Here is a 26,270-nt window from a genome sequence, read left to right as displayed (position 1 = left end):
TAGGTTGGCTATTGTTTCTCTGGCTAGGCACAAAACACTATATAGGACAAACAGGAAGACAGCTAACAATCCGCATACATGAACACCAACTAGCCACGAAACGACACGACCAGCTATCCCTAGTAGCCACACACTCAGACAACAAGCAACATGAATTCAACTGGGAAAACACTACTATCATAGGGCAAGCCAGACAGAGAACAGCCAGGGAATTCCTAGAGGCATGGCATTCATCCACAAATTCCATCAACAGACACAATTGACCTGGACCCAATATACCAATCACTACAGCGGACAGCTGAAACTGACACCCGGAAGCAGCAAGGACAGACCACTATAAATGCCGGAAGAAACATCAAAGAAGCGCTTCGCAGGAGGCTCCACAGCACTGATGATGTCTCCTAGCCAGGGGACGAAACGTTTGCAACAAAAACTTCCAGCTCGGCGAATAGAACCACTACAGTAGACCACAACTTCCAGATTCAGTGGTATTTTATAGTTTCTGTTAGAAACGTGCTCTGTTAACGTGTTAAAAAGAACTTTTCTCAATACAGTGTCTTATTATTGCTGGAATTTTATGGTTCTACATACCTACTTTCCCCATGTCAAGCCACATCACTACTTGAATAATTCAACCACTTTCTGCTTCTTTGAATTTGATTTCAGTTTAAACTGCTGCAAGAGAATCTAGACCCGAATCTGTTCTGGTGGGATTCAGTAATAACTCAAAGCATCATTGGAATCTCTCCTGGGGCAGAAGTGACCTGTACAAGGAGGATGGATTGAAAGGGGACCAATATGATGGCAGGGAGATTTGCTAGAGTTGCTCAGGATGATTTAAACTGGGGAGGACACCCAGAGAGATACTGAAGATCTATCAGAGATTGGTACAGTTGAGAAAACAAGCAAGTGAGTCAAACAGTCAGGGCAGGCAGGGAGAAAGCAGAGAACAAGGTAGGACTGATAAATTAAACTGCATTTATTTCAATGCAAGGGGTCTAACAGGGAAGGCAGATGAACTCAGGGCATGATTAGGAACATGGGATTGGGGTATCAGAGCAATGGCTCAGGGACTGGCAGCTTAAATGTTCCAGTATACAAATGCCATAGGCAGGATAGAAAGGGAGGGGAGGGGGAGGGTTTTGATAAGGGATAGCATTATTGCTGTACTGAGGGGGTATATTCCTGGAAAAATATCCAGGAAAGTTATTTGGGTGGAACTGAGAAATAAGAAAAAGGTGGTCACCTTATTAGGATTGTATTATAGACCCCCTAATAGTCAGAGGGAAATTGAGAAACAAATTTGTACAGAGATCTCAGCTTTTTGTAAGAATAATACAGTGGTTATGGTAGGATATTTTAACTTTCCAAACGCAGACTGGGACTGCCACAGTGTTAAGGGTTTAGATGGAGAGGAATTTGTTAAGTGTGTACAAGACAATTTTCTGATTCAGTATGTGGATGTATCTACTAGAGAAGGTGCAAAACTTAACCTACTCTTGGTAAATAAGGCAGGGCAGGTGACGGAGATGTCAGTGGGGAGAGCACTTTGGGGCCAGCGATCATAATTCCATTAGTTATAAAATAGTGATGGAAAAGGATAGATTATATCTAAAAGTTGAAGTTCTAAACTGGAGAAAGGCTAATTTTGACAGTAAGAACTTTCAAAAGCTGATAGGGGGCAGACATTCCTTGGTAAAGGAACAGCTGGAAAATGGGAAGCCTTCAGAAATGAGATTACAAGAGTACAGAGACATGATAGTCCTGTTAGGGTGAAAGGAAAGACTGGTAGGTATAGGGAATGCTGGATCACTAGAGAAATTGAGGTTTTGGTTAAGAAAAAGAAGGAAGCACATGTCAGATATCAACAGGAGAGAGAACAAGAGAATCATTAGAAGAGGAGAAAGGCAGTAGGGGTAATACTTAAGAGGGAAATCAGGAGGGCAAAAATGAGACAGCTTTGGCAAATAGAGTTAAGGAGAATCCAAAAGGCTTTTACAAATACATTGAGAAAACGGTAACTAGGGAGAGAATAGGGCGCCTCAAAGAACAGCAAGGCAGACTTTGTGTGGAGTTACAGGAGATGAGGGTAGATACTAAACAAAGTATTTTTCATTAGTGCTTACTGTGGAGGAGGATATGGAAGATATAGAATGTGGGGAAAATGAATGGTGACATCTTGAAAAAATGTCCATATTACAGAGGAAGTGCTGGATGCCTTGAAAACGCGTGAAGGTGGATAAATCCCCAGGGCCTAATCAGGTGTACCCTAGAACTCTGTGGGAAGCTAGGGAAGTGATTGCTCTTGCTGAGATATTTATATCTTCGATAGTCACAGGTGAGATGCCAGAAGACTCGAAGTTGGCTAACGTGGTACCATTATTTTAGAAATGGTGGGAAGGACAAGCCAGGGAACTATAGACCTGACGTCAGTGGTGGGCAGGTTGTTAGAGGGAATCCTGAGGGACAGGAATTACACACAATTGGAAAGACAAGGACTGACTAGGGATAGTCATCATGGCTTTGTGCGTGGGAAATCATGTGCTATGAACTTGATTTGAGTTTTTTGAAGTAACAAAGAATCAATGAGGGCAGATTGGTGGATGTGATCTTTATGTACTCCAGCAAGGCAGCCAACAAGGCTCCCCATGGGAGACTGATTAGCAAGGTTAGATCTCATGGAATACGGGTAGAACTAGCCATTTGGATATAGAACTGGCTCAAAAAAGGTAGAAGATAGAGATTGGTAGAGGAGGGTTGTTTTTCAGACTGGAGGCCTGCGACCAGTGGAGTGCCACAAGGATTGGTGTTGGGTCCACTACTTTTCATCATATATATAAATGACTTAGATGTGAGCTTAAAGGGTACAGTTAGTAAGTTTGCAGATGACAGCAAAATTAGAGGTGTAGAGGATAACAAAGAAGGTTACCTCAGATTACAATGGGATCTGGGTCAGATGGGCCAATGGGCTGAGGAGTGGCAGGTGGAGTTTAATTTAGATATACAAGAGGTCCTGCATTCTGGGACAACAAATCTTAGCAGGGCTTATACGCTTAATGATAAGGTCAGTGTTGCTGAACAAAGAGTGCAGATTCATAGCTCCTTGAAAGTAGAGTCGCAGATAGACAGGATAGTGAAGGTGGTGTTTGGTATGCTTTCCTTTATTGGTCAGAGCATTGAGTATAGGAGTGGTAGCTATACAGGAGGTCACGTTGTGGCTGTACAGGACATTGGTTAGGCCACCTTTGGAATATTGCATGCAATTCTGGTCTCCTTCCTATTGGAAGGATGTTATGAAACTTTGATGGACTCAGAAAAGATTTACAAGGATGTTGCCAAGGTTGGAGGATTTGAGCTACAGGGAGAGGGCCGTTTTCCCTGGAGCGACGAAGGCTGAGTGGTGACCTCAGAGGCTTATAAAATGAGGGGCATGAATAGGATAAATAGAGAAGGCCTTTTCCCTGGGGTGTGTGTGTGTGTGTGTGTGTATGTGTGGGTGTGTGTGTGTTTGGGGGGGGGGGGGGGGGGGGGGGGGGGGGGGGGGGGAGAGAGAGAAAAAGAGTCCAGAACTTGAAGGCATAGGTTTAGAGTGAGGGGGGAAAGAAATAAAAGAGACCCAAGGGGAAACCTTTTCAAACAGAGGGTGGTACATGTATGGAATGAGATGCGAGAGAAAGTGGTGGCGGCTGGTACAATTGCAACATTTGATGGGTATTTGAATAGGAAGGGTTGAGGGGAAAAACAGGCCAAATGTTGGCAAACAGGACTGGATTTGGTTGGGCTACCCGATCAGCATGGACGAGTTGGACTGAACCGTGCTGCAGATCTATGATTATAAAAATGTAGGATCTGAATATCTATTTTCTACAGCATGCCAGATTTACAATTGCTAAAATGACCAGTGCCCACAAGTTATTTTGACAATTATGAAGCAATTTTCCGAGACATTCCCTCATTTTAATACATCACCTCTGCTAAAGTATTGTTGGTAGTAACGTGTAAAGTTATGCCTCTCAACAGTAGATAGGGACAAATTACCTAGTGGCACAAAGTCATAAAAGAACACCGTTTATAAAATGATTGGCTATATATCAGAAACAAGGAAAAACAAAACATTTTTGAAGTAGTAATGTGATTATGATGTAAAAGGACTGGCTAGTGTGCTGTCCATCAGTGTTGCAGGTTCACTGATATGGAGTTTTCAATAGAAAACTGGATACTTTAGACGGGAATGTTTTCTTCCCTGTGATGTGGGGTAGTCAGAAGAGTAGAGTTTCTTTTGGCGGCAGCCAGCCCATGCACAATGAACTGATAGACCTCTTTCTGCAATAACATTTACGTGCTTCTATGTCAGCTCCCAAGTGAACTTGTTTTTTTGTAGAGGGGGCACGAGGGAAGGAAGAGAAGAGAGGTTAAGTTGTTCCTTGCATAGTGAAACTGAACTTGGCAAACATGTCACGAGTACTGGCAATCATGCAACATGTCACAAATGCTGCATTGTTTCCACATAATATCTGGTCCATCCTGCTCAATATATTGAAGCTCATATTTACTACTTCACTATTGAGGACCAGAAATATAAACCAACAGCTAGATGAGAACTTTTGCCAGTGAACAGTGAAGTCATTTATTCAGGGTCAAGCGATTTCAAATGTCAGGTAAACATATCAACAAAGCTTTACACTTTTTTTTTAAATATATGGAATAATAGTTTTAAGTTGCATTTTTGTTTCTTCATTTAACCACACGGAGTTGGCACAAAACAGCTAGAAACCACAACTGTTGCAGCTGCATATATTGACAATTTAAAATCTCTCAGCTCTCTCAAACAGAATCATCTCCATTTATTCATTAATACATATACTACCTGTTTTTCACAGATGCAACACCCATGGTCCATCATTTTGTGCTTGGTAAACAAACAGCCATTTTTAGCATTCACAACTCAATTTATACAAGATATTAAAGTTCTTTTTATTGTCACAGTACCCAGTAGGCTAGATTGTATATATCAATTCTGCATGTCATCAGGCAAATCTGATAATAACCCCACCCCAGAAAAGCTTTTTTAAAAACAAAAATGTTGGACATGTTTACTTTGAAACTACAAAATAGCCATTAGCTAAAATGGAATCAGAGAAAGCTGTAGTAGTGCAATAAAAACTTGCAAATACAATAAATTGCAATACAAAACAAATCACCAGTTTAGATTTTGCAGTGAAAGTAATGCCAAGATGAGAAATGCTCACGCCTTGTCAAGCAAAACTGGAAACAGCTGGCACCTACACTTGCAGAAATCCAGAATTTGCTGCCAGAAATAGCCCACTCATCCACAAGGTGTGATAGCAGCTCTTGGCTATAGGTTTGGCACCAAAAGACATAAAAGTGCCAACTTGGGCAACGAATTCCCATGAATGACAGCAGAAAAGGGTCAATTCTGGTATTTTCAGGGGAAGGAAATTTTTTTAAAACAGTGTAATCATTTAGAATTACTTCCAAATAACTGCTCTGGCCTGAAAATTTTGATTTTACAAGTGTAGAGTTCCGTTCGTCAGAAGTGATTAATTTCCCACCTCCCTTCTCTCCGTTTCTTTGCTTTGGATTGCAGATCAAAATGGTAAAAGGACTGTTTGATTAGATTCCTTACAGTGTGGAAACAGGCTCTTCGGCCCAACTAGTCCACACCGACTCTCCGAAGAGGAACCCACCCAAACCCATTTCCCTCTGACTAATGCACCACAAGACATAGGAGTGGAAGGAAGGCCATTCGGCCCATCGAGTCCACTCCACCATTCAATTATGGCTGATGGGCATTTTAACTCCACTTACCAGCGTTCTCCCCATGGCCCTTAATTCCTTGTGACATCAAGAATTTATCAATCTCTGCCTCGAAGACATTTAGTGTCCCGGCCTCCTCTGCACTCTGAGGCAATGAATTCCATAGGCCCATCACTCTCTGGCTGAAGAAATGTCTCCGCATTTCTGTTCTGAATTTACTCCCTTTATTCTAAAGCTGTGTCCACGGGTCCTAGTCTCCTCGCCTAACGAAAACAATTTCCTAGCGTCCACCCTTTCCAAGCCATGTATTATCTTGTAAGTTTCTATAAGATCTCCCCTTAATCTTCTAAACTCCAACGAATACAATCCCAGGATCCTCAGCCGTTCCTTGTATGTTAGACCTACCATTCCAGGGATCATCCGTGTGAATCTCCGCTGGACACGCTCCAGTGCAAGTATGTCCTTCCTGAGGTGTGGGGACCAAAATTGGACACACTACTCCAAATGGGGCCTAACCAGAGCTTTATAAAGTGTCAGTAGCACAACGGTGCTTTTATATTCCAACCCTCGAGATAAATGACACCTAGCGCTATGGGCAATTTAGAATGGCCAGTTCACCTGACCTGCACATCTTTGGACTGTGGGAGGAAACCGGAGCACCAGCCAAAGACTATGGAAGATGCTAATGCACTTTTAAAAACTAGTTATGGAATTTATCATAAGTTGTGTCAACATTTATCTTTTTTTCAAACAGTGGAGGGGAGAAAGAGATCCAGGACACCATGGGTCAGTGTTCAAAATTAGCTTTGCCCAGCAACAGGTGCTCAATTAGGGCTAGTCACAAATGTCAGAATTGATGAACATGACAACAGCAGTGCTGACTAGCTCCTGGGCAAATGAACACCTTGTGCGATGACAATACCAACAGAGATGCTGATAAAGTACAGATTTGAGATGTCCCAGGGAATCCCTTGTGGACTCAACCTGCAAGCCTCTCTTGGCTTGTCCCGGAGGTTGTATGTTTGGTAGTCTGGAATGAAAAAATACTCATCGTTTAGTTTTAATTTTACTCATCCCCTTTATTTACTAACCTGTAAACCAAAGTAACTGGATTCTAATAACCCAGGAAAGTAGGACATCAGCTCTTAAGAGCCCTAGCAGGCTACTCTGCTGAACTATCACAAACAGGCTACCTTTACAAAGAAGTTTACAAAAGCTGTACTGTCACAGACAGGCTTTCTTTGTACAAAAAGTTAACAAAAGCTCTGCATGTTCTGACCTAGACAGATATCAGTGAAGGACAATAATTCAGCAGAGAAGTTCATTGATACAGAGTTTTGTTTCGAGGTCAGAATCAAACACTTATTAATTTCACAACGGAACAGTCATGAACATTATCACTCCGTGTCCTGTTTATACAGATTCAATGATGTTAAAGCAAGTGTTCTTAATTGCCTTACCCTCCCTGCCTATTTTCTAGTGTGCAGCAAATGTGTTCTATAATTCAACATTACACTTTAGTCTAAATGTTCAAGGACAATTTTTAAGACTATATAAACTTTCTCATTCCCTCCTTTTGTCATTTCATGACAAAACCACCAGGTAAAGAAAAGATTATTTTTTCTGTCTGCAGTGAAGCCTAGGCAACACTCATCAGCTGCAGCAAGTAGTTACCTCTTTTGAATGGAAGACTTCACAACTTTTGTACCAACAAATTTGCATTTTCCACGAAGTATTAAAAGAATGTGGAATAAAGGAGAGAATGAAGAACAAAGTTTTGAGAAGCAAAAAGGAACATCTCATTGGATTCCATGAACCAGGGCTATCTAAAAGCATTTCCTCGGTATTTTCCCCTTCACCCATAACATCAATGTTTGCTGATTTATATCTGCCTGTGCGTATGTGAAGGGGTTTAAATAAAGCATTAGTGAGGCTAAAAAGTGAATAGCTTGGATTGGCCCAAGATCTCCTTCTGGAAAGTACAGAGAGTAGAGGTGAAAATCCAAGGCCAAAATATTTCTATTGTAACAAAGCAGGACAAATTCTTTCAGAATGGTGGAAGTTCGTCAGGGAAGCCACAGAACTTTCTGGGGTTTGAAAGAAATGAGGCCAAAAGGGAACATCAAAAGAAAAATGCCACAAATTGAATACTAACTCTGTTGACAAGAGGTAAATACTGCTGTGACTGCAGGGGGCATGCATAGGGAAGACAGAAGTGTGACCTGCTGTCTGGGACTGTAGTACTTAAGGTAGCTAAGGAATTACCGTGAACAGTTGATTTACTCTTGAGAATTTTGTTTTTAATTCACCTGTGGAACTTGTCAATTAATGCCCTATACTTAGTTGCCGTTGAGAAGTGGTAGTGAACTAGTTTCTTGAACCACTGTAGCCCACATGCTATGGTTGGACTCTCAGCTCTGTTAGGGAGGGAATTCTAAGATTTTGACCCAGTGACACTTAAGGAACACAGTCAAGATGGCAAGTGCATTGAAGGAGAATTTGTAGGTGATGTGTCTATGCATCTGCTGCCCTGTCCTTCTAGATGGAAGCAGTTGTCGGTTTGGAAGGTGCTATTGGAAGATCTTTGGCAAATTTCTTTGTACCGTTTACATAGTATACACTGCTGCTATTGAGCATTGGTAGAGGAGTGGATGCTTAAGAACGTGGCACCAATCAAGCAGGCCACATTGTCCTGTATGGTGTCATGCTCGAGTGTTGTTTGAGGTACACTCATCCAAACAAGTGGGTAATACTTTGTCACACTCCTGACTCATGCCTTGTAGATACTGAAAATGACTTCATGAAGTGAGGTTATTACTCACTGCAGCATTCAAAATTATTTGGTTTGGGTGAAAACTGTAGCTTTGATGATAATCATGGCAAGTTCAAGTGAGGCTAAAGAGATGTAAAGTTGCAAGAACACAGTTCCTGTTAATTTTAAAATCATACATAGTGACTACAGCAATTGCCAAAGTATATTACCAGAGGTCAAAGTAACAACACAAGAAAACATTAGCTGAAATTCTTTAAGAATGAGAATAATTTAAAAGTTTTGGCATATCATTATTAATTTAAGGAGAGGAAGTAGATCCAGAGTTTTAAAAAGTTAGCCCAGGCAGCTCACACTGGAGCCGTGACCAAAAGAGCTCTGGAATGCTATTATATCAAAAAATAAATCATCACATTTGATACCAGTTTTTAAAAGAACCAATTAGTCCAGCATTAATAGATTGTGTAGGACCAAAACAGAACACTAGTGTATCGTTACAACTGCAGACAGGACATCTCAATTTCTAGAAGCTGCTGCTCTAAAGGGCCACTACAATGAAAGGTATCATTGGAAAGGTTAACTTTTTCCTCTACTTAGCAGTCTTAAAGCATGGAAAAAAGGACTCTTTGGTCCAACCAGTCCATGTTCCCAAACTAAGTCCCACCTGCCTAGGCTTGGCCCATATCCTCCAAACCTTCCCTTTTCATTAACTTTTCCAAGTGTCTTTCAAAACACTAACTGTACCTGCATCCACGACTTGTCATAGACTACTAACTGAATTACACTCAGATCTAAAGTCTTCCAAGGTAACAGCAGCAGTTTGGGCATAAAACAATTGAAGTCAACTGCATATCACCTACAAACAGAGCTTTGGAGAGACATGCAAAGCCATGATTTTGTCATGAATATTTACAGGACTGGGACAAAGGAATACAATTCTTAGTACTTACTACCAGAGGCTTCCCAAATTTGAATTGTTCTTTGGCCATGATATTAGAGGTCCATTAAAACTAAATAAAGAGGGATTTAAGATGGCGGCGATCTGAGAAGATCGGACTGCAGAGCTTCGCATTGCAGGAGCAGGATGGTCCTTTAACCCACCCAACTCAGGTCATCAGGATTTCTTGGGGTATTGGAAAGATTGTGGAGCCCCAAGAAACATTTAAAAATTGACTTACCTGTATTTTCAGCTGTCCAGAAATGCCTAAAAAGGGAGGAGCATGAGGGGCCGGGCCTGCAGCTCAACCTGCAGCAGCCTTGGAGCCGATTACTCTCCAGGACCTGGTGAACCAGCTGTGGAAATCTCGCGAGATGTTGGGGAAACAGATTGAAGAGAAGCTGGCTCCAGTCTCGCTCATGCTGCAGAAGCATGAGCAGCAGCTGGGAGACCTGGAGAAGAGGAAGGATGAGGTGGAGCACAGGGTCACACAGTAGTGGAAGATGATGCCAGTTCATTCAAGGAAGAGATCAAAGCCCTGAAGACGCAGGTTCATAATTTGCATGACCAAGTCAATGATCTTGAAAACAGGAGAAAAAATATTCGGATCATCGGTCTGCCTGAGGGTAAGGAAGGTGAGCGGCCTGCGGAATTTGTTGAAGATTGGCTTCCAAAGTTCCTTGACTTGGAGACTGGTATGAGAAGATTGAAGATAGAGGGCTCACCGGGCTGCAGCACGGAGATCGGGTCTGGGTCAACGTCCTTGTCCTTTCCTGGTGCGGTTCCATCATTACCGGGATAAGGAGAGAGTCATGGAGGCTTCCAGATTCAAGGGGAAGGATCCAAAGGCCCTAATTTACAAGGGGTCTAAGATCATGTTTTTTCAGTGGCGGTGATCCAGAAACGAAAATCGAATGATGGTGTCAAGAGAAGATTGAAGGAGTTTGGGATTCAGTACTCCGAGATATCCGGCAGTGCTTCAGATCACCTTAGATGGATCCATGCATCTCTTTGGCATCGGAGAAGGCAGAGTTGAGTGACCGTACCTTTTCTATACTCGAGACCGGTTTGGTCTGGGTGAAGTTTTCAAAAGATGGATAAAGGTTCTTTACAGTGTACCTCTCGCTGCGGTCATTACCAATGGGGTACAATCAAGCAATTTTAATATTTCTAGGGGCAACCGCAGGGGTGTCCCCTTTCACCATTACGTTTTACGTTGGTGATTGAACCGTTGGCAAGAGGCCATTCGTGGGGATCTTAATATATCAGCTCCAGAAGTGGGGTCAAAATTACATAAGATCTCGTTGTATGCAGATAATGTTTTAATTTTCTTGACAAATCCAGCAGTCTCAGTGCCTCGCCTGATACAATGCATTCACGCGTTTGGTGCTTTTTCAGGGTATAAGATTAATTTTGCTAAATTAGAGGCTATGCCTAGGAGTGCTCTTACAAAAGAGTTGGCTCTTGAGTGACTATAGATTCCCATTTAGGTCATCAGTAGGGGATTTTGTGTATTTAGGCATATTCATCACTCCAGTTCTGGATTCCCTGTTCAAAGCCAATTTTACTCAATTATTTGAAAAAAATTAAACAAGACCTCCAAAGATGGGATGCACTTCCAGTCTCATGGTTGGGTCGGATAGCGCTCATCAAGATGAATATTCTCCCTCGTTTGTTTTATACCCTATATGGATGCTCCCCCTGATTTTCAATAAACAAACACTCAGGAGACTGAACAGTTGGTTCAGCTCCTTTATCTGGCACCGGAAACAGCCCCTCATTAAATTAGCCAAACTGCAATTTCCTCACAATTTGGGGGGAGTAGACCTTCCGGACATTAAAAATTACCAATTAAGCTCGCTTTTGACCTACGTAAGTGATTGGGTTTGTGGGGACCCTCTTTCAATATGGCTAGATATCAAAGTCTCCCAGGCAAGGTGCCCCCTTACCAGTTTGCTGTTTTTGGACAAGGTGAGGACAGTTAGGGAATATTGTATAACCCAATAGTCATCAATACTGTTAAAGCATGGAGGGCAATTCGGGAGAGAGAAGGTAATATTAGCAAAACATATCCATTAAAGGTGTAAACAAAAATGTCAAGTTTTCAATCAGGTATGATAGATTCAGGATTTAAACGTTGGGTAGCTAGGAGTATATCTTGTATGGGTGATTTATTTGAGGGAGATGTAACAATGTTCTTCGATCAGTTAGTACGGAAGTACGAGTTACCTAATAGAGACCTCTTTCGTTTTTTTCAACTTAGGGATTTTATTCAAAAAAGACCACACTTTTGACTGATCCCTACAAATCTGACATAGAAAGAGGGGTACTAATGGTTAAGAGTACACTTTCTGTCAGTACTCTATATCACCAACTGGGGTGGTGCCACCCCAGATGCATCTGTGGGAAAGACAGCTGGGTGTTGAAGTTTCTTCAGAGGCATGGGAAGATATTTGGGAGAATGCAAGGAAGATATCAATTTGCAATAGGACCCATGCTTTACAGTTGAAGATTCTCCACAGGGTCGACTTAGCCTCAGACCGTTTGTCAAAATTTAAACCAGGGGTATCTTCAGCATGTCCCAAGTGCAAGGTCTGTACGGATACTCTTTCTTACCCATTGTCTTTGGTCTTGTGACAGGCTTCAAACATATTGAAGCGCTGTGGTGGGTGCAATGGAGAGGATTTTGGGTTTAGGGGTGGAGAAGGACCTATTTCACTCCTTTTGGGCCTAACCATTGCATTTCCTGCAGATTCACACAAGGCAATACTTTTCAATATTCTTACATTGTGCAAGGAAGAATATCTTGCTAGGTTGGTTATCAGAAAAATCCCCCAGATAATAACAGAGATTGGAGGGGAGGTAGGCAGTTTGCTTTGAGAACTTCCTGTAATTTGACTAACAAACAGAAATACTGGGACAGTTAGACATTGTTCTTCTATTTACAGAAAAGATAACAGGATGATCTAGTAATTTCAAACGAACAGTCGAAGGAAATGTGTAGCGGTAGACTTTGATTCACGCTAGTCAGCATAATATAGATGTAAGAGTCAGTCCCAGTAAACACAGGGTGAGCCCAGATAAATCTTCTCAGGGGCATCTACAGACAGGTAATAGATGTTTGCCAGCCCCATGAGAGTGTTTTATAAAAACCTAAGCAGTGGCAAATGAACTGAATAGATTTTATGCAATGGTCTTCCATATACAGAACAGAAGTAATACAGAAATTTGGGAACAATTCAAGAAAACTATAATCACCTGGGGGAGTGGTATTAGGCAACTTTTTGGAGCTTTGAACTGCTAAGACTCCAGGTGTTGCTGGAATTCATCTGGGGGAGTCTTAAAATAAGCAATTAGTTGATGAATTGACTACTTCCAAAACTCCTTGGTTTTGGGAAGGTGCTACTATATTGGAAAATTATGAATGTAATTCCTTTGTTCAAAAAAGAAAGGAGACGTGATGAAGGGCTCCTGCCTGAAACATCGATTTATCTGCTCTTCAGATGCTGCCTGGCATGCTGTGCTTTTCCAGCACCACTCTAATCTTGACTCTGATCACCATCATCTGCAGTCCTCATCTGGTTGACATGGACAATTCGGATCGAAGGGTCTGTTTCCATGCAGTATAACTCTGACTCTAAAGACGCTGAAGTTAAGTTGTTGAATCCTTTTAAGGCAGAGGTAGATATGATTCTTAAATCTTTCTTCCACTTATTATCAAGGATAAGCAGGAGTGTAAAGCAATCATAACAGGCAACATGGTGGCTCAGTGGTTAGCACTGCAGCCTCAGCACGAGGGACCCAGGTTCGATTCCATCCTTGGGCAACTGTCTGTGTGAAGTTTGCACGTTCTCCCAGTGTCTGCGTGGGTTTCCTCCCACAGCCCAAAGATGTGCAGGTCAGGTGAATTGCCCATGCTAAATTGTCCAGTGTTAGGTGCATTATTCAAAGGGAAATGGGTCTGGATGGGTTACTTTTCGGACGGTTGGTGTGGGCCTGTTGGGCAAAGAGCCTGTTTCCACACTGTAGGAAATCTAATCCAAAACACAATCTTACTGACTAATGAAGCAGTCTTGAGAAGCCGAGATACGTACTCACACTCTATTTGTATAGATAGTTTGATGGAATTCTGAGGAAATGACTTGAAATGTTAAAAAGAAATGCAGCGCTATTGTGTGCATGGATCTTCAAATTAGTCTGTGATAAAGAGGTTTGTGTTAGAAATCAAAGAACATATGCAGTGGCTCAGTGCTTAGCATTGCTGCCTCATAGCACCAAGGTCCCAGGTTCAATTCCAGCCTTAGGCGACTGTGTGGAGTTTGCACATTCTCCCAGTGTCTATATGGGTTTCCTCCCACAGTCCAAAGATGTGCAGGTCATGTGAATTGGCCATGCTAAATTGCCCACAGTGTTAGCTGCATTAGTCAGAGAGAACTGGGTCTGGGTGGGTTACTCTTCGGAGGGTCGGTATGGACTTGTTGTTTCCACGCTGTAGGGAACCTAATCTAATCCAAACACAGCATTGGAAGAAAATCCAGCAGTATAGATACAAAGCTGGTTAAAGATTAGAGAAAATGATCAGAGGCTATCCAGTCTGAACAAATGTAGTGCTCAGGATATATATTCAGCTGATTACTCTTCTCCTTTATATAAATGATTAGTTACAAAAATATAAAAACATGCAATGAACAAAACCTGTAAAGCAATAAAAGTTTGCAGGATTCTCAAAACTGGAAACCAAATGCACAAGATCTGGAAAAAGAAGTCTAAAATATTGTCCCCAAAAACCAGGTCTTAAGGATGATCTGAAAAAGAAAAGAATGAAAGATTATGGAAGAGAATTCTAGAACTTGTAGGTAGAAAATCTAGAGCTGCAGACAACAAATAAGCTACTGTGGTTCACTGATCTATGGACCCAGAGAGTTTAGGACAACAGGTGGATTAGTAGATTGTGCAGACATGGACAAAATTGGATCAGCTCACATTCCTAAGATTTTCATAAATTAAACGGCAAAGCTTTATAGAAAACTGATGAGATCAGCAATCACAGACTAATCCATTCAATTTTGGTCCACTCATTTTAAAAATGAAAATTCTGATGCAGATAAATTTGCAACAGTGACAAAGGAAACTAGATACCTTAATTGAGGCCAAATTTGAGAAGCTGGGATGAATTGCAACAGAACTGAAAAAGTTGAGATGCAACAGGCGGACCAATATTGAAGCTGTAAGGAATGATCTGATTGGCAGTACAGCCAGGATCAAAATTGATTCCATTAGTTCAAGTATGCAGAAAAATAGACACGTAAACGCAAGAGATTTAGGACAAGAGAAGGAACTCTTTCAACAAGGTCCACATGGAATTTACTACCAGAACTGTCTAACTGAAAGACTATATTAACACTGAAGAATAAACAAGATGGCTTGGAGGAGGAATAAGCACTAATACAATATGCAGAGTGAACATTTGGCATTATAAGCTGTCACTATGTGGCCAATGAAGCCTGTTATACAGAATTTGTGCTTATAAAGCAAAGACATAAGGCCCTATGTTCTCATGTTGTAATATCTATAAAATGTTAGGCAAGTTCAGATCAAGCTATTCTAGTCATTGAATGGATTAAAAGAATGAAGTAAGGATTATCAAAAGATCAAAGCAAAAAAGGTTAGGAAACATTTTCCCCTCCTTTAGAATTCAAATTTAGTGAAAATAAACAAAGGGAATAAAGTATGGAAATACAAAGAAAATTACTGTAGATTTATACTTCACTGTTAAAACTAAGAAAAAAAACCTTAATTTAGTTAATGCCGTAAGGGCTAGATTCTTTTAAACTAGGGATTTTTTTGACCTACTTTTGATAAAAACCACAATGACTCAAGCAAGTGCAAAAACTCCAAATAATTTCTGACACAGTCTTTGATTATCACGGATTTAAAACTCATTCCAAGTTACTTACATAAACTGAAATAAATGATTATTCCCTAAAAATCATAACTGGAATATTACAGCACTCTTGAAATTGAAATGCATTTGAAGTGTTTGTGAGCATTGAGATGCTGAGGTCACATTGAGACGACAAGATCAACCAGTTACTGAAACAGTTGGTTTTAGTCTGTTCATATTAAAGCTCCCAAAACATCAAAAGTAAATGAGAAACACTCGACACAAAAGAGGTACTCCATAAACAATGGCACTGCAGTGTGACATAAATCATTAATCTATAAACTTTCCAAAATATGTAAGCTACCAGTGTTTACTACTGGAAAACTTTCAAAATCTGACAGATTTCTCCCATTTTTGCAAATGCAACTTAAATTTCCAAAGTCACAACTTATGCTACAAACATTTAAATTTTATAGAATTGCACAGATAATCAAAATGGACATAGAGCATAACAGTGCAAAGGACACTTCAATAGCGATGTAACTTTGCATGCATCCCATTCTTAGAACACAGAATAGAATGATACAGTGATTAATCAGATAAAACGGATATGGTATGAAGTTACGAATCATGTCAAAAGCTTAGATTTTCTCATCACAAGTTCTAAAAGCTCTACAAAATTAAAATGTATGATTATAAAAATCTTAACAGCTCCTTCAAACGTTGAAAAATCAGCAGGCAGCTATTTCAATAAGATTCTATTCATGAGGAAACACATTTTGCACTGTTCAGTGAATTAGTCAAAGCAAAAATGCTTAAAGGCTTGAAAAACCATTGCTGACTGCGTGAACAGCCATAAGTATCTTTTATAGTATCCTTACGACTGGATTTATATTTATTATAGGGAATTTAAGAGTGTGAAGACAGATTTTGCTGAAGTCGACTGGAGAAATAGATTCAAAACTAAGAAACAATGACATATTTAAGTTAGAATACTCTCAAAAGGTATGTATTCCATTATGAAAGAAAAATGTGAGGGAATCAATAAGTGACTCAGAAAGTTAAGAATTCTAACGAACTGAAATAAACGATTTACAATGTTGCAGTTTAAAGATAATGAAAATTTTGCCATTCTCAGGTTTCTAAAAAAAGGGAGCAATTAGAGCACCAGAGAAAAACTAGCAAGAAAAAAAGAGAGAGAGACAGACAGGAAAAGCCTCTCTACATGTAAATGAAAGAATGAAGAGGGTTGGTTCCTTAAACAGACGTTAAGGAGTTGATAATGAGTCAACAAGCAAATAGTCTTTGAACAAGTATTTTGTATGACTTCACAACAGAAGCCACAAAAATAATCCCAATAACAGACAAAAGAGAGAGGAAACGCGCAATTGTATGTCAAATAATGTAGCTGTGGTCTCCTTGTTTTAGTGCAAGACATTTACCAGATTGAATCCAGAGATGAGAACGCTGTCCAATGAAGAGCTCTTTAGCAGGAGGGCCTAGATGGTGGAGCTCAGAAGAATGAGAATTTGAAACATGAAGCTCCTGGAAGACTTAACAGGATGGACTGAGGTGATGTCTTCCCTGGTTCCAGGACTTACACCCAAGGATCATGGAATCTGGATCACACGTCAGACTTTTTTTTTAGACTTGGAGAATTTCTTCACTTTCAGTCTTTAGAAATCTCTACTCCGGTGAGCTCTTGAAAATACTCAATGTACAGACCGAGAAAGATTTGAACATCAACAGAATCAAGTGATCACAGGAATAAGAATACGACCAGGACAGAAAATAAAGTAAAAGATCAGCCGTGACCTTACTGAATAGTTCAGGGGGCTTCAGGCACCAATGAATTTTGATTGGATATATTGTCACATGTACTGGGATACACTGAAGTTTTTTTTTGCATGCAATTCCAGCAGATTATACCATACATAAACACAGTGCAACAGAACAGAATTTCAAAGTAAATTTACTTACGAGTGTCACATGTATCGCAATACATGCATGTTAATCGCAAAGCATCACCATGCTATGGTGCCATCTTATATCACTGACCATTTTGCATGATAAACATAGTATGCATTTTTAATTTGTTAATTTATCTTTTCCATTTTCTCCTCAGTTGGCTTCTCTTTCTCTACTCCTCCAATCACTGCTACATAACATCAGCTGCAGGGGCCTTGATTCCAGGCTCCTCCCCTCCACCAATGAGAGCGCCAGCAATGGGTCTTGGGCTGCATGGGGCTCGGTCTCTTGCAGTAGGGTGCAATTAAAAGGAGGAGAAATGGCAAATAGCTGCAGGGAAATTGAGCCACTGAGGAAGGGGAGCTTTCATAGACATCCTGTGTAAGCCACCAGATCAGAATTAGAAATCCTCAGTTTCTTGCTTCCAGCAAATGGGAAAGCAGCAGCAGGCCTTAGAGAGCCAAAACCTATGATCATTGCCAAATGGGTGTGGATGGGTGGAAGAAGAGCGAACATGAACAAGCGCAAGAGAGTATGTCCTTTAGTATTTGAGAGGTCCATCCAAAATCTGATAACAGCAGGGAGGAAGGTGTTCTTGAAACAGTTGATCCAGGTTTTCAAAACTGTTGTCGTATCTTCTGTCTGATAGAAGAGGGTGGAAAAGAGTATAACCAAGATGGGAGAGATCTGTAATTATATTAGAACTGAAAGAACTGCGTATGCTGTCAATCAAAAACAAATGTGATCATATATCTGTTGCTTTCCTGAGGCCAGTAGGTATAAAACAGAATCACAATGAATGGATTTGCGTGATGGACTGGTCAGTGTTCACAATTCTTGTTCATTTCTTGCAGTTTTGGGCACTGCAGTTGCCATACCAAGCTATGATGCCCCCAAATAGGATATTTGGTATAGCGCATCTGTAAGAAGTGGCAGGAGTCATTTTGGACATTCCGAATCGCCTTCATTTTTCAAGGTGAGGGGCAATGATGTGCTTTTTTAAAAACAGTGTCAACGTGGATGGACCAGGATGGATTGTTGGCGATCATTTACTCCTAGGAAGTGGACATTCTGAACCAATTCCACCTCAGTTCCACTGATACAGACAGAGGCATGTCCACCAGTCTGCTTCCTGAACCCAAAGAGTAGCTCCTTTATTTTGCTGATACTGATGCAGAAATTTCTGTCTTTACACCATGCCACTAAGCACTCTTTCCTATATTTTGTTGTGTCTGAGATCTGACACACCAGTGGTGTTGTCAGCAAATTTGTAAGTTGGGTTAGAGTGGACTTGCACCAACTCTGAACTTTCAGATATAATTTGTAAAGTCTGAATTAGTGGATTGAACGTAGGAGACCATTAAATCAAAAGATATAGGAGTAAAATTACACCATTTGGTCCATCGGGTCTGCTCCACCACATGATCATTTGATAGGTTTCTCAACTCAATCCTCCTACCTTCTCCCCATCATCTTGAAACCCCTCATTAATCACAAGCCTCTCTCGGTCTCAAATACACTCAATGACCCTGACTCCACATTCTGTGGCAGTAAATTCCACAGATTCACCATCCACTAACTGAAGAAATGCCTCATCTCAGTTCTAAAGTGTTACCCCTTCACTCTGAGGACACACCCCTGAGTTTTAATCTCTTCTGCAGTGGAAACATATTTGCCACATCCACTGCATCCAGGCCTCTCAATATTCTAAGTTTCAATCAAATCAATCAGGTTCCCCTCATCCTGCTGAATGCCCAACGAAAACAGACTCAACTACTCCTCTTATGACAAGCTTTTCATCCCCAGCATCATTCTTGTAAACCTCCGCCATCGTCCACGAAGGCGTAACACATCCTTCCTTAGATATGGGGTCTAAAAGTGCTCACAATATTCCAAATGCAGTCTGACCAGGGTATTATGCAGTTTCAGCAATACATCCCTGCCCTTGTATTCTCGCCTTCTCAAAATGAATGCTAAAATTGTATTTACCTCCCTATCAACTGTTAACCTTGAGAATCCTGAACTCGGAGTCTCAAGTCCCTTTGTGCTTCAGATTTCCAAAATCTTTTCCAGGTTATAAAGTAGTCTACAGCTCTAATCTTCCTCCAAAAAGTTCATAACCTCACTTTCCCCAGTGTATTCCTTCTGCCACTTCTTTGCCCACCCCCTCTCCTCTCCATATCCTTTTCCTGAAATTAGCAAAAATGCACTCTGATTTTCATCCAGATCACCAATGTATCACCTGAATAGTTGTAACCCCAACACTGACTCCTGTGGAACTCCACTAGGCTCAGACTACCATTGTGAAATATACTTAAATCCTCAGACTCCATATTTCTCTCCAGAGTTCTAGATTCACCACCCTCTGGCTGAAGAAATTCCTCATCATCCAATCCTCTACCCATACCAGTAGCTTGCTGCTGATACCATGATATGACTTCCCATTGACCAAACTGTGCTGGATCAGGTGGAACTACTATTGATTGAACCAAATAGCAGAGATCTGACCTTATAAACTAAACCTGAAGTTTTTTTGACTAAGACATTAAACGGAGGCCAGTGCAGTGATTCAGATTAATAAATCAACAGGTTAAGTTTCTAAATAAAAGCAACGGGGAACACAAATAATTCAAAATCAACTCTATATACACTTGCATGCTGGATGATAACTACAAGGCTGAAGTTGAATAGACTGCCAATATTTACGACAAAGCTCACATAGCAAGCAAGACCACAAAACATGGCAGTATTGTACAAATCACCACAATAAAGATGCAAGCAAAATAAAAAGGAAAAACCTAGAAGCAAACAAACACCTAAAACAACTATCCCTGGAACATTCCAATGGTCAACTGGGATTTCAAAATAGGATACCAAATTTTATGAAACCAAAAAATACATAACTGTCATCTATGTACAGAATTGCTGAAAACACCTATTCTATACAAGTCTACTACTGACAAATCATTTACATAAATTTGTCAAATGCAATTCATGAACCCACTCTATTTGAACATATTAAGCACTGTTTTCTCTAAAATACAGCCTTAAACATTTGAGGCTTGAAGAACATGTCTGTTTAGCTGAACAACTTGTGCAACTTAACTTTGTGACATACATACTCGAAGCTTGAAAATAATTTACACTTCTGCAATATTATAGAAGCAATGCTGGATGACATAATCCATGTGCAACAAAAACTGTCGGGCTACTTTAGCCACTCACAGTCAAGTTGTGAAATTCTGCAATAGGAACTAGTTGCTCTACTTGGATAGGTTTCAGATTTGTAAATGTGTAACATGATCAAGATTTGAAAACAAACAACACTAAGAATTAAATAATTAATTATAAAACTATTATTGACAAATGAACAGCCTACTTACAGGAACAATAAGTCCTTGCCAATAGAATACATTTGTTTCATCCACTAGGATATTACGGAAATTTTTCATTCCAGATGTGCGGATTTCATTAAGTTCCTGCAAACAAATAAAATGACAGGTAAGAAACAAAGCACAGTGTTACAGCAGAGTCTGTACTTAATACCTTACATAATACCAGAGTCCAGCATCCAATTTGTACAGTAAATAACATTAAAAAACACACATGCTGCAGAAGTACCTAAACTGTACAATAGACACCATTGTTGCCATCAGAAATGCAGTCATATGCTCTTCAGAACTACAACAAAATATACTTAATATGTACAGAAATGGTGCGTGTCTGAGGCTTTCAATTTACATCTAGTTATTCATGAATACAACCCAATATAATAAGTAAAAACCAAAAGAACTGCAGATGCTCTACAGGGCATAAGTTTAGGGTGAGAAGGGAAAGATATAAAAGAGACCTAAGGGGCAACTTTTTCACGCAGCGGGTAGTACGTTTTTGGATGAGCTTCCAGAAGTACTGGTGGAGCTTAGTACAACTGCAACATTTAAAAGGCATCTGGATGGGTATGTGAACAGGAAGGGTTTGAGGGATATGGGTCAGGTACTGGCAGGTAGGATTAGATTGGGTTGGGATATCTGGTCTGCATGGATGAGTTGGACCGAAGGGCCTGTTTCTGTGCTGTACATCTCTATGACCCTAAGCAGCTGGAAAAGTTCAGCAAGTCTGGCAGTACCTGCGAAGAGAAATCAGAGTTAATATTTCAGGTCAGGTGATCCTTCCATACAAGGAGATGGGATTGATACTTTATATCCATTTTTAAAAAGAAAAATATTCACACAGAAAACTCAAAATTTAAGAAGTTTAAGAGGTGACCTGAATGTAGTGCTCAAGCTTATGAAGAGCTTTGCGAGATAATGATACAATGGTTTCCACTAGTTGGTGAAGTAGTAACAAGGAGATAAAAATCAGGTTAAAAACTATTAGCAGGGCAGTTAAAATGCAGAACTCTGATACAGAGTCCGTTAATTTATTTAAAAAAGGAATCAATGTTGCGTAAAAGGAATATTAAAAGTAGCAAGCATGAAATGTGATTAGTTAGATGGCTCATTTAGAAAAACCAGCAAAACCTTGTGAGCAAAATAGTGTTTTTAAAAAAATAAATGCGTTATATACCTGGGCCGCAGGATCAACCCATCATTTGCATTTCTTCTCTGCTTTTCACCAGTGATAATGCTATTGTTACCTGCTACTCACTGCTTTTCAAAAAAAGTTCCCAACTTCAATTAGAGAAAATGGCTCTCCCAACTTTGAGAGCAGTGTTATGCATGCAGCTATCCAGAGAGCCCTATTATGAAATCAAAAGGTAAAGGCTGAAGTGCCACATATTGACCATCATTGATTTAGGTCAATCAAAATGCAACAGAAAGCAATAAAACTAACTGAAGTGCATTCCCGAAATAACTGCATTTAGTCAAGCCACATTTTAAATCATTTTCAGGCAAGAGGCACAAAAGATACGTCCACATTCAGGAGGAAGATATACAATGACAAAGCTGATCGCTAACAACGCAGCTTTTAAGTTAAAAAGAAAGCTTGGAAAAATTCAGACTCTGCGATCCTGAAAATTTGCCTCAGTGGAAATAAGTTACTAAATGACAAAAAGTTAAATCTACGGCATGATTTCAAGTTGAATGGTGACAGGGACTTATAAAAAGCAAGGTGAGAATTGATAATTAGCAAATGTTTCTTCGCAGATTAGTGATCATAATAATCACAAGACCGGGTAATGAAGGTTAAAACAAATCATTTAAAAGGCTAGGTGGATTGCGTGCAAATCAGCTCTTACAGAAGGCTGGATTAAGAATGTCGAACAATTTCTATCATAACATGCATCAAGAAAACCTGGAATCAATATAAAATTGTTGAGAATTTTGTTCCTTAATTTTCTCCATGTTCTCAAGAATGTGGCACATTATAAAGATGGACAATCTACAAAAAAAAGTGGAACAGTAGCACGCATTTCCACATGTTGTCTATTCCAAATAAGAAAGTTTAGAGAACTATTGAAGACCATTTAACTCCAGATTCATCATTTGCCAAGGGTCAAGATGAGGTTTTGAAGAGAGGCATTTAAAAATGTAATAGATTTGATTTTCCCTCATTATTCCCAGCGGACTCACAATTCAATCTTTTTTGATCTGATAATGCTGCATTTATCCATCGAGGTTCCTCGAACTTTTTACTTTATCTGTTCAACCTACACACATACAAATTAAGGGCAAAAGGAAGCCACCTAGCTTTATTTCACCTGCAAATTGAACCATCAGGCCCTTTGTTTCCATACTCAAAACATTGATGAAAATGATGAAAACCGGAGTCATTAGTATACATCCTTGCAGGAACACATCCTGCCAATTAAAAATGTAAGCATTTATGTATACTTTTTTCTGTCAGCCAATCTTCTATACATGCTAATATGGTGAGCTATAGCATAAGCTTCTACTTTAAGAAATATATTGTGCGAGAGACACTATCAAATGCTTTCCGAAAATCTAAACAGTTCATCTGGAATGCTCCTTCTACCCACAGTGCATGCTACTCCTTCAAAGAAATCAAATAAAATCGAATAATGATTACTTCATTTTCAAAAAACATGGTGACTCAGACTGACGATCTTGTGTTTAGCTGTCCAGCTAAAACCCTCCTTAATAATTTTTTCTAACACTTACCCCACAACATGTCAAGACGACTGGCCTATAGTTTCTTGTCCTCTTAAATAAAAAGCTATTTTGCTATTTTCCAGTCAGGCAGAACCTTTCCAAAAATTAAGGGAAAAGCTCACACCAACACACATTATTAATCATGTCTTTTAAAGGCCCAATATGAAAGTCCATCAGGACCAACTCAGTGACCCCGAACTTCTTTAGTTAGCTTTATATTGCTCCTTAGCAATTGCAACAAGTTGAGAGTTGGGAGGTCATGTTGCAGCTATATAGGACATTGATAGGTCACTTTTAGAATCCTGTGTACAATTCAGGTTGCCCTTCTACAGGAAAAATGTTGACCAACTTTAGAGGGAGCAGAAAAGATTTACAAACATGTTGGCAGCACTGGGGATTTGAGCTATAGGAAAAGGCTGAATAGGCTCTGGGGCTTTTTCACCTGGAATGTCAGAGGCTGAGGGGTGACCTTAGAGATTTATACAATCATGAGAGGCATGAACAGTCAAGGTCTTTTTCCAAGGGTAGGACAGTCCAAAATTAGATGGCATAGGTTTAAGATGAGAGGGGAAAGATTTAAAGGACTTGAGAGGTAACGCTTTCACACAGAGAGTGATGTAAAGTGGTGAAGGTCAGTACAGTTACCTCATTTAACATTACACATCCAGATGCCTTTTAAAAGATTAATTTGTATTATCTTTCTGGACATTAAAGGATAAACCTGCACTTTCTTTCTCAAAGAAGTTGAACATTCTGGAAGTGGGTGGGGGTAACATTGCCTCACATAACATGCAGAAATGTAGATGACTATCCATTGTAATTCACACTTCATTTGGGCAGCCATTTACTACCATTCTACTGCTAATATCAAATTAAACTCTCATTCAGTTCCTTCCATTCAGAAACACGTTCATAGCCATCCCCAGCCAAATTCGTTTGGGTGATCATCCACCAATACTGAAACAGATCACATCTACATTGTTGTGGGGAATCACAGTGGCAGGAAATAGTTTGCGTAACGATTCCCCAAGATTAGGTCATTTACATTATCTCCATGGAAAATCTCACACTGCCATTGTACCTGGGTTGACACCTGGTTATTGCTTTTTTTTTGGGGGGGGGGGGGGGGCAGAGTATCTGTGAGCATTACCAACGGACCTGTATAAAGGGGGATTTCTTTCCTTTGTTCGAGCCTCTTTTGACTCGACTTTGCATACCTGTAAAGAGGGTCAAAAGGGGTCACCTTGCTCACGCAGGCTTCAATAAACTTTTACTGTTTGCAGAAGTTGGCGTGTATGAATTGCATCCAGTATGAAACCTCAGGAAAAGAACCTAACAGATGGGTATATCAATAGAAAGTGTTCAGAAGAATATGGGCCAAATGTATGCAAATCATACTTGACCAGATTGAATGTCTGGTTGACACAAGACAAGTTTAACCAATGGGTCTGTTTCCATGCTGTATGATTAAGTACTCCTCTCCCTTTCACCTCATGGCTTAATCTCATTACTCATTATTACATCCTCTAATGAAATCAGAATTCTTAATTTTTCTAATTTTGTTACCAATATTCCCAATAATTGATATTTGCTGGTTGGCAAACATCATACTTAAACAATTTCACCTCCACCCAGAGGATTCTGGGTAATCCAAGATGGAGGACAGGAAAGATTTCTGGCTGTAACAGCTGCTCCTTTTTGAAGATATTTTAGGTGGAGGTGATTTCCTCGAATTCCAGGAGCAGCAATTACTGTTTTATATGCTGATGCATTGTTTTGCAACTTTGGAAAAAGTCAAAACAACAGCAGTTTTAAAAGAGAAAAAGAACACAAAGAGAGCATATGGTCAGGATGGGGGGGGGGGAGGAGGAGAGAAAGACCAACACAGAGGGCACCTGGGAAAATTAACAAACAGTAGAATTCACAACTAGTCTTGGAGGAACCTATCTGGGCGCAGTTCAAAGCACAGAATCGTTGTTTTAAGTGTGTCCAACAGAAAGGCTGCAGTAGTGAGTAGAGTGGGTTCTTCCTTGATTGTGTTTTTGGAGATAAGTCTCTTGATGAAGCTTAAAATATAAGCCATAACTATTAATTTAACCTGGGGAAGTGATTTGTAGAGGAATAAGACTTATTTTCTGGGTCTGTAAATTGTGAAGGAGCAATGATGGCCTTTAGTACTGTAATATGTACTTCTTGTCAGATGTGGGAGTTTAAAGAGAGTTTAAGGGTTACTGCGGATTTATCTGCCATAAATGCTGTTGGATGAGAATCTTATCAGATCAAATGGATCGGTTGGAGAGACAGTTAGAAGGAGAAATTTACAACAGCAACAGTATGTGATGGATGGCAGTTACAGGAAAGGGGGAAAAGTCTCAGATACAGTCAAATAGATGGGTTAACTCCAGGAAAGGAGAGAGGGATAGGCAACTAGTACAGGAGTCATTTGTGGATATAACCATTTCAAACAAGTATGCTGTTTTGGAAAAAGTATGGGGTGATGGATTGTCAGGGAACATAGCACAAGCAACCATGTTTTTGGCATGGAGACTGGCTCTAATGCAACGAGGGGTATGTCGGCTTCCAAGAGATCAATTGTGTTAGCAGATTCTGTAGTCCGAGGTACAGACAGACGCTTCTGTGGCCAGCAGCGAAAAAGCTGAATGGTGTGTTGCTTCCCTGGTGCCAGGATCAAGGATGTCTCAGAGAGGGTGCAGAATGTTCTTACGGGGGAGAGGAGCCAGCAAGAGATCATTGTCCACATTGGAACCAATGATATAGGATGGGAAAAGGTTGAGATTCTGATTAGAGTTGGGCAGACAT

The 26,270-nt window shown here is 40.2% G+C and overlaps 1 protein-coding gene across 1 annotated transcript in view; it reads right to left on the bottom strand.

The window, feature by feature from the left end:
* Positions 1 to 26,270, bottom strand: part of LOC132827041 (ubiquitin-conjugating enzyme E2 L3) — a 69,045-nt gene that overhangs the window by 29,306 nt on the left and 13,469 nt on the right. Inside the window, exon 2 of the mRNA XM_060843465.1 lies at positions 20,721 to 20,816. Coding sequence (XP_060699448.1) covers positions 20,721 to 20,816 — 96 coding nt within the window. The remainder of the gene's footprint in view (positions 1 to 20,720; positions 20,817 to 26,270) is intronic.

This window comes from Hemiscyllium ocellatum, chromosome 24 (assembly GCF_020745735.1).
Source record: "Hemiscyllium ocellatum isolate sHemOce1 chromosome 24, sHemOce1.pat.X.cur, whole genome shotgun sequence".
In the NCBI taxonomy this organism is placed as follows: domain Eukaryota; kingdom Metazoa; phylum Chordata; class Chondrichthyes; order Orectolobiformes; family Hemiscylliidae; genus Hemiscyllium; species Hemiscyllium ocellatum.
Note: the sequence above shows the minus strand (reverse complement) of the source record. Positions and strands in the feature narration are given on the sequence as shown.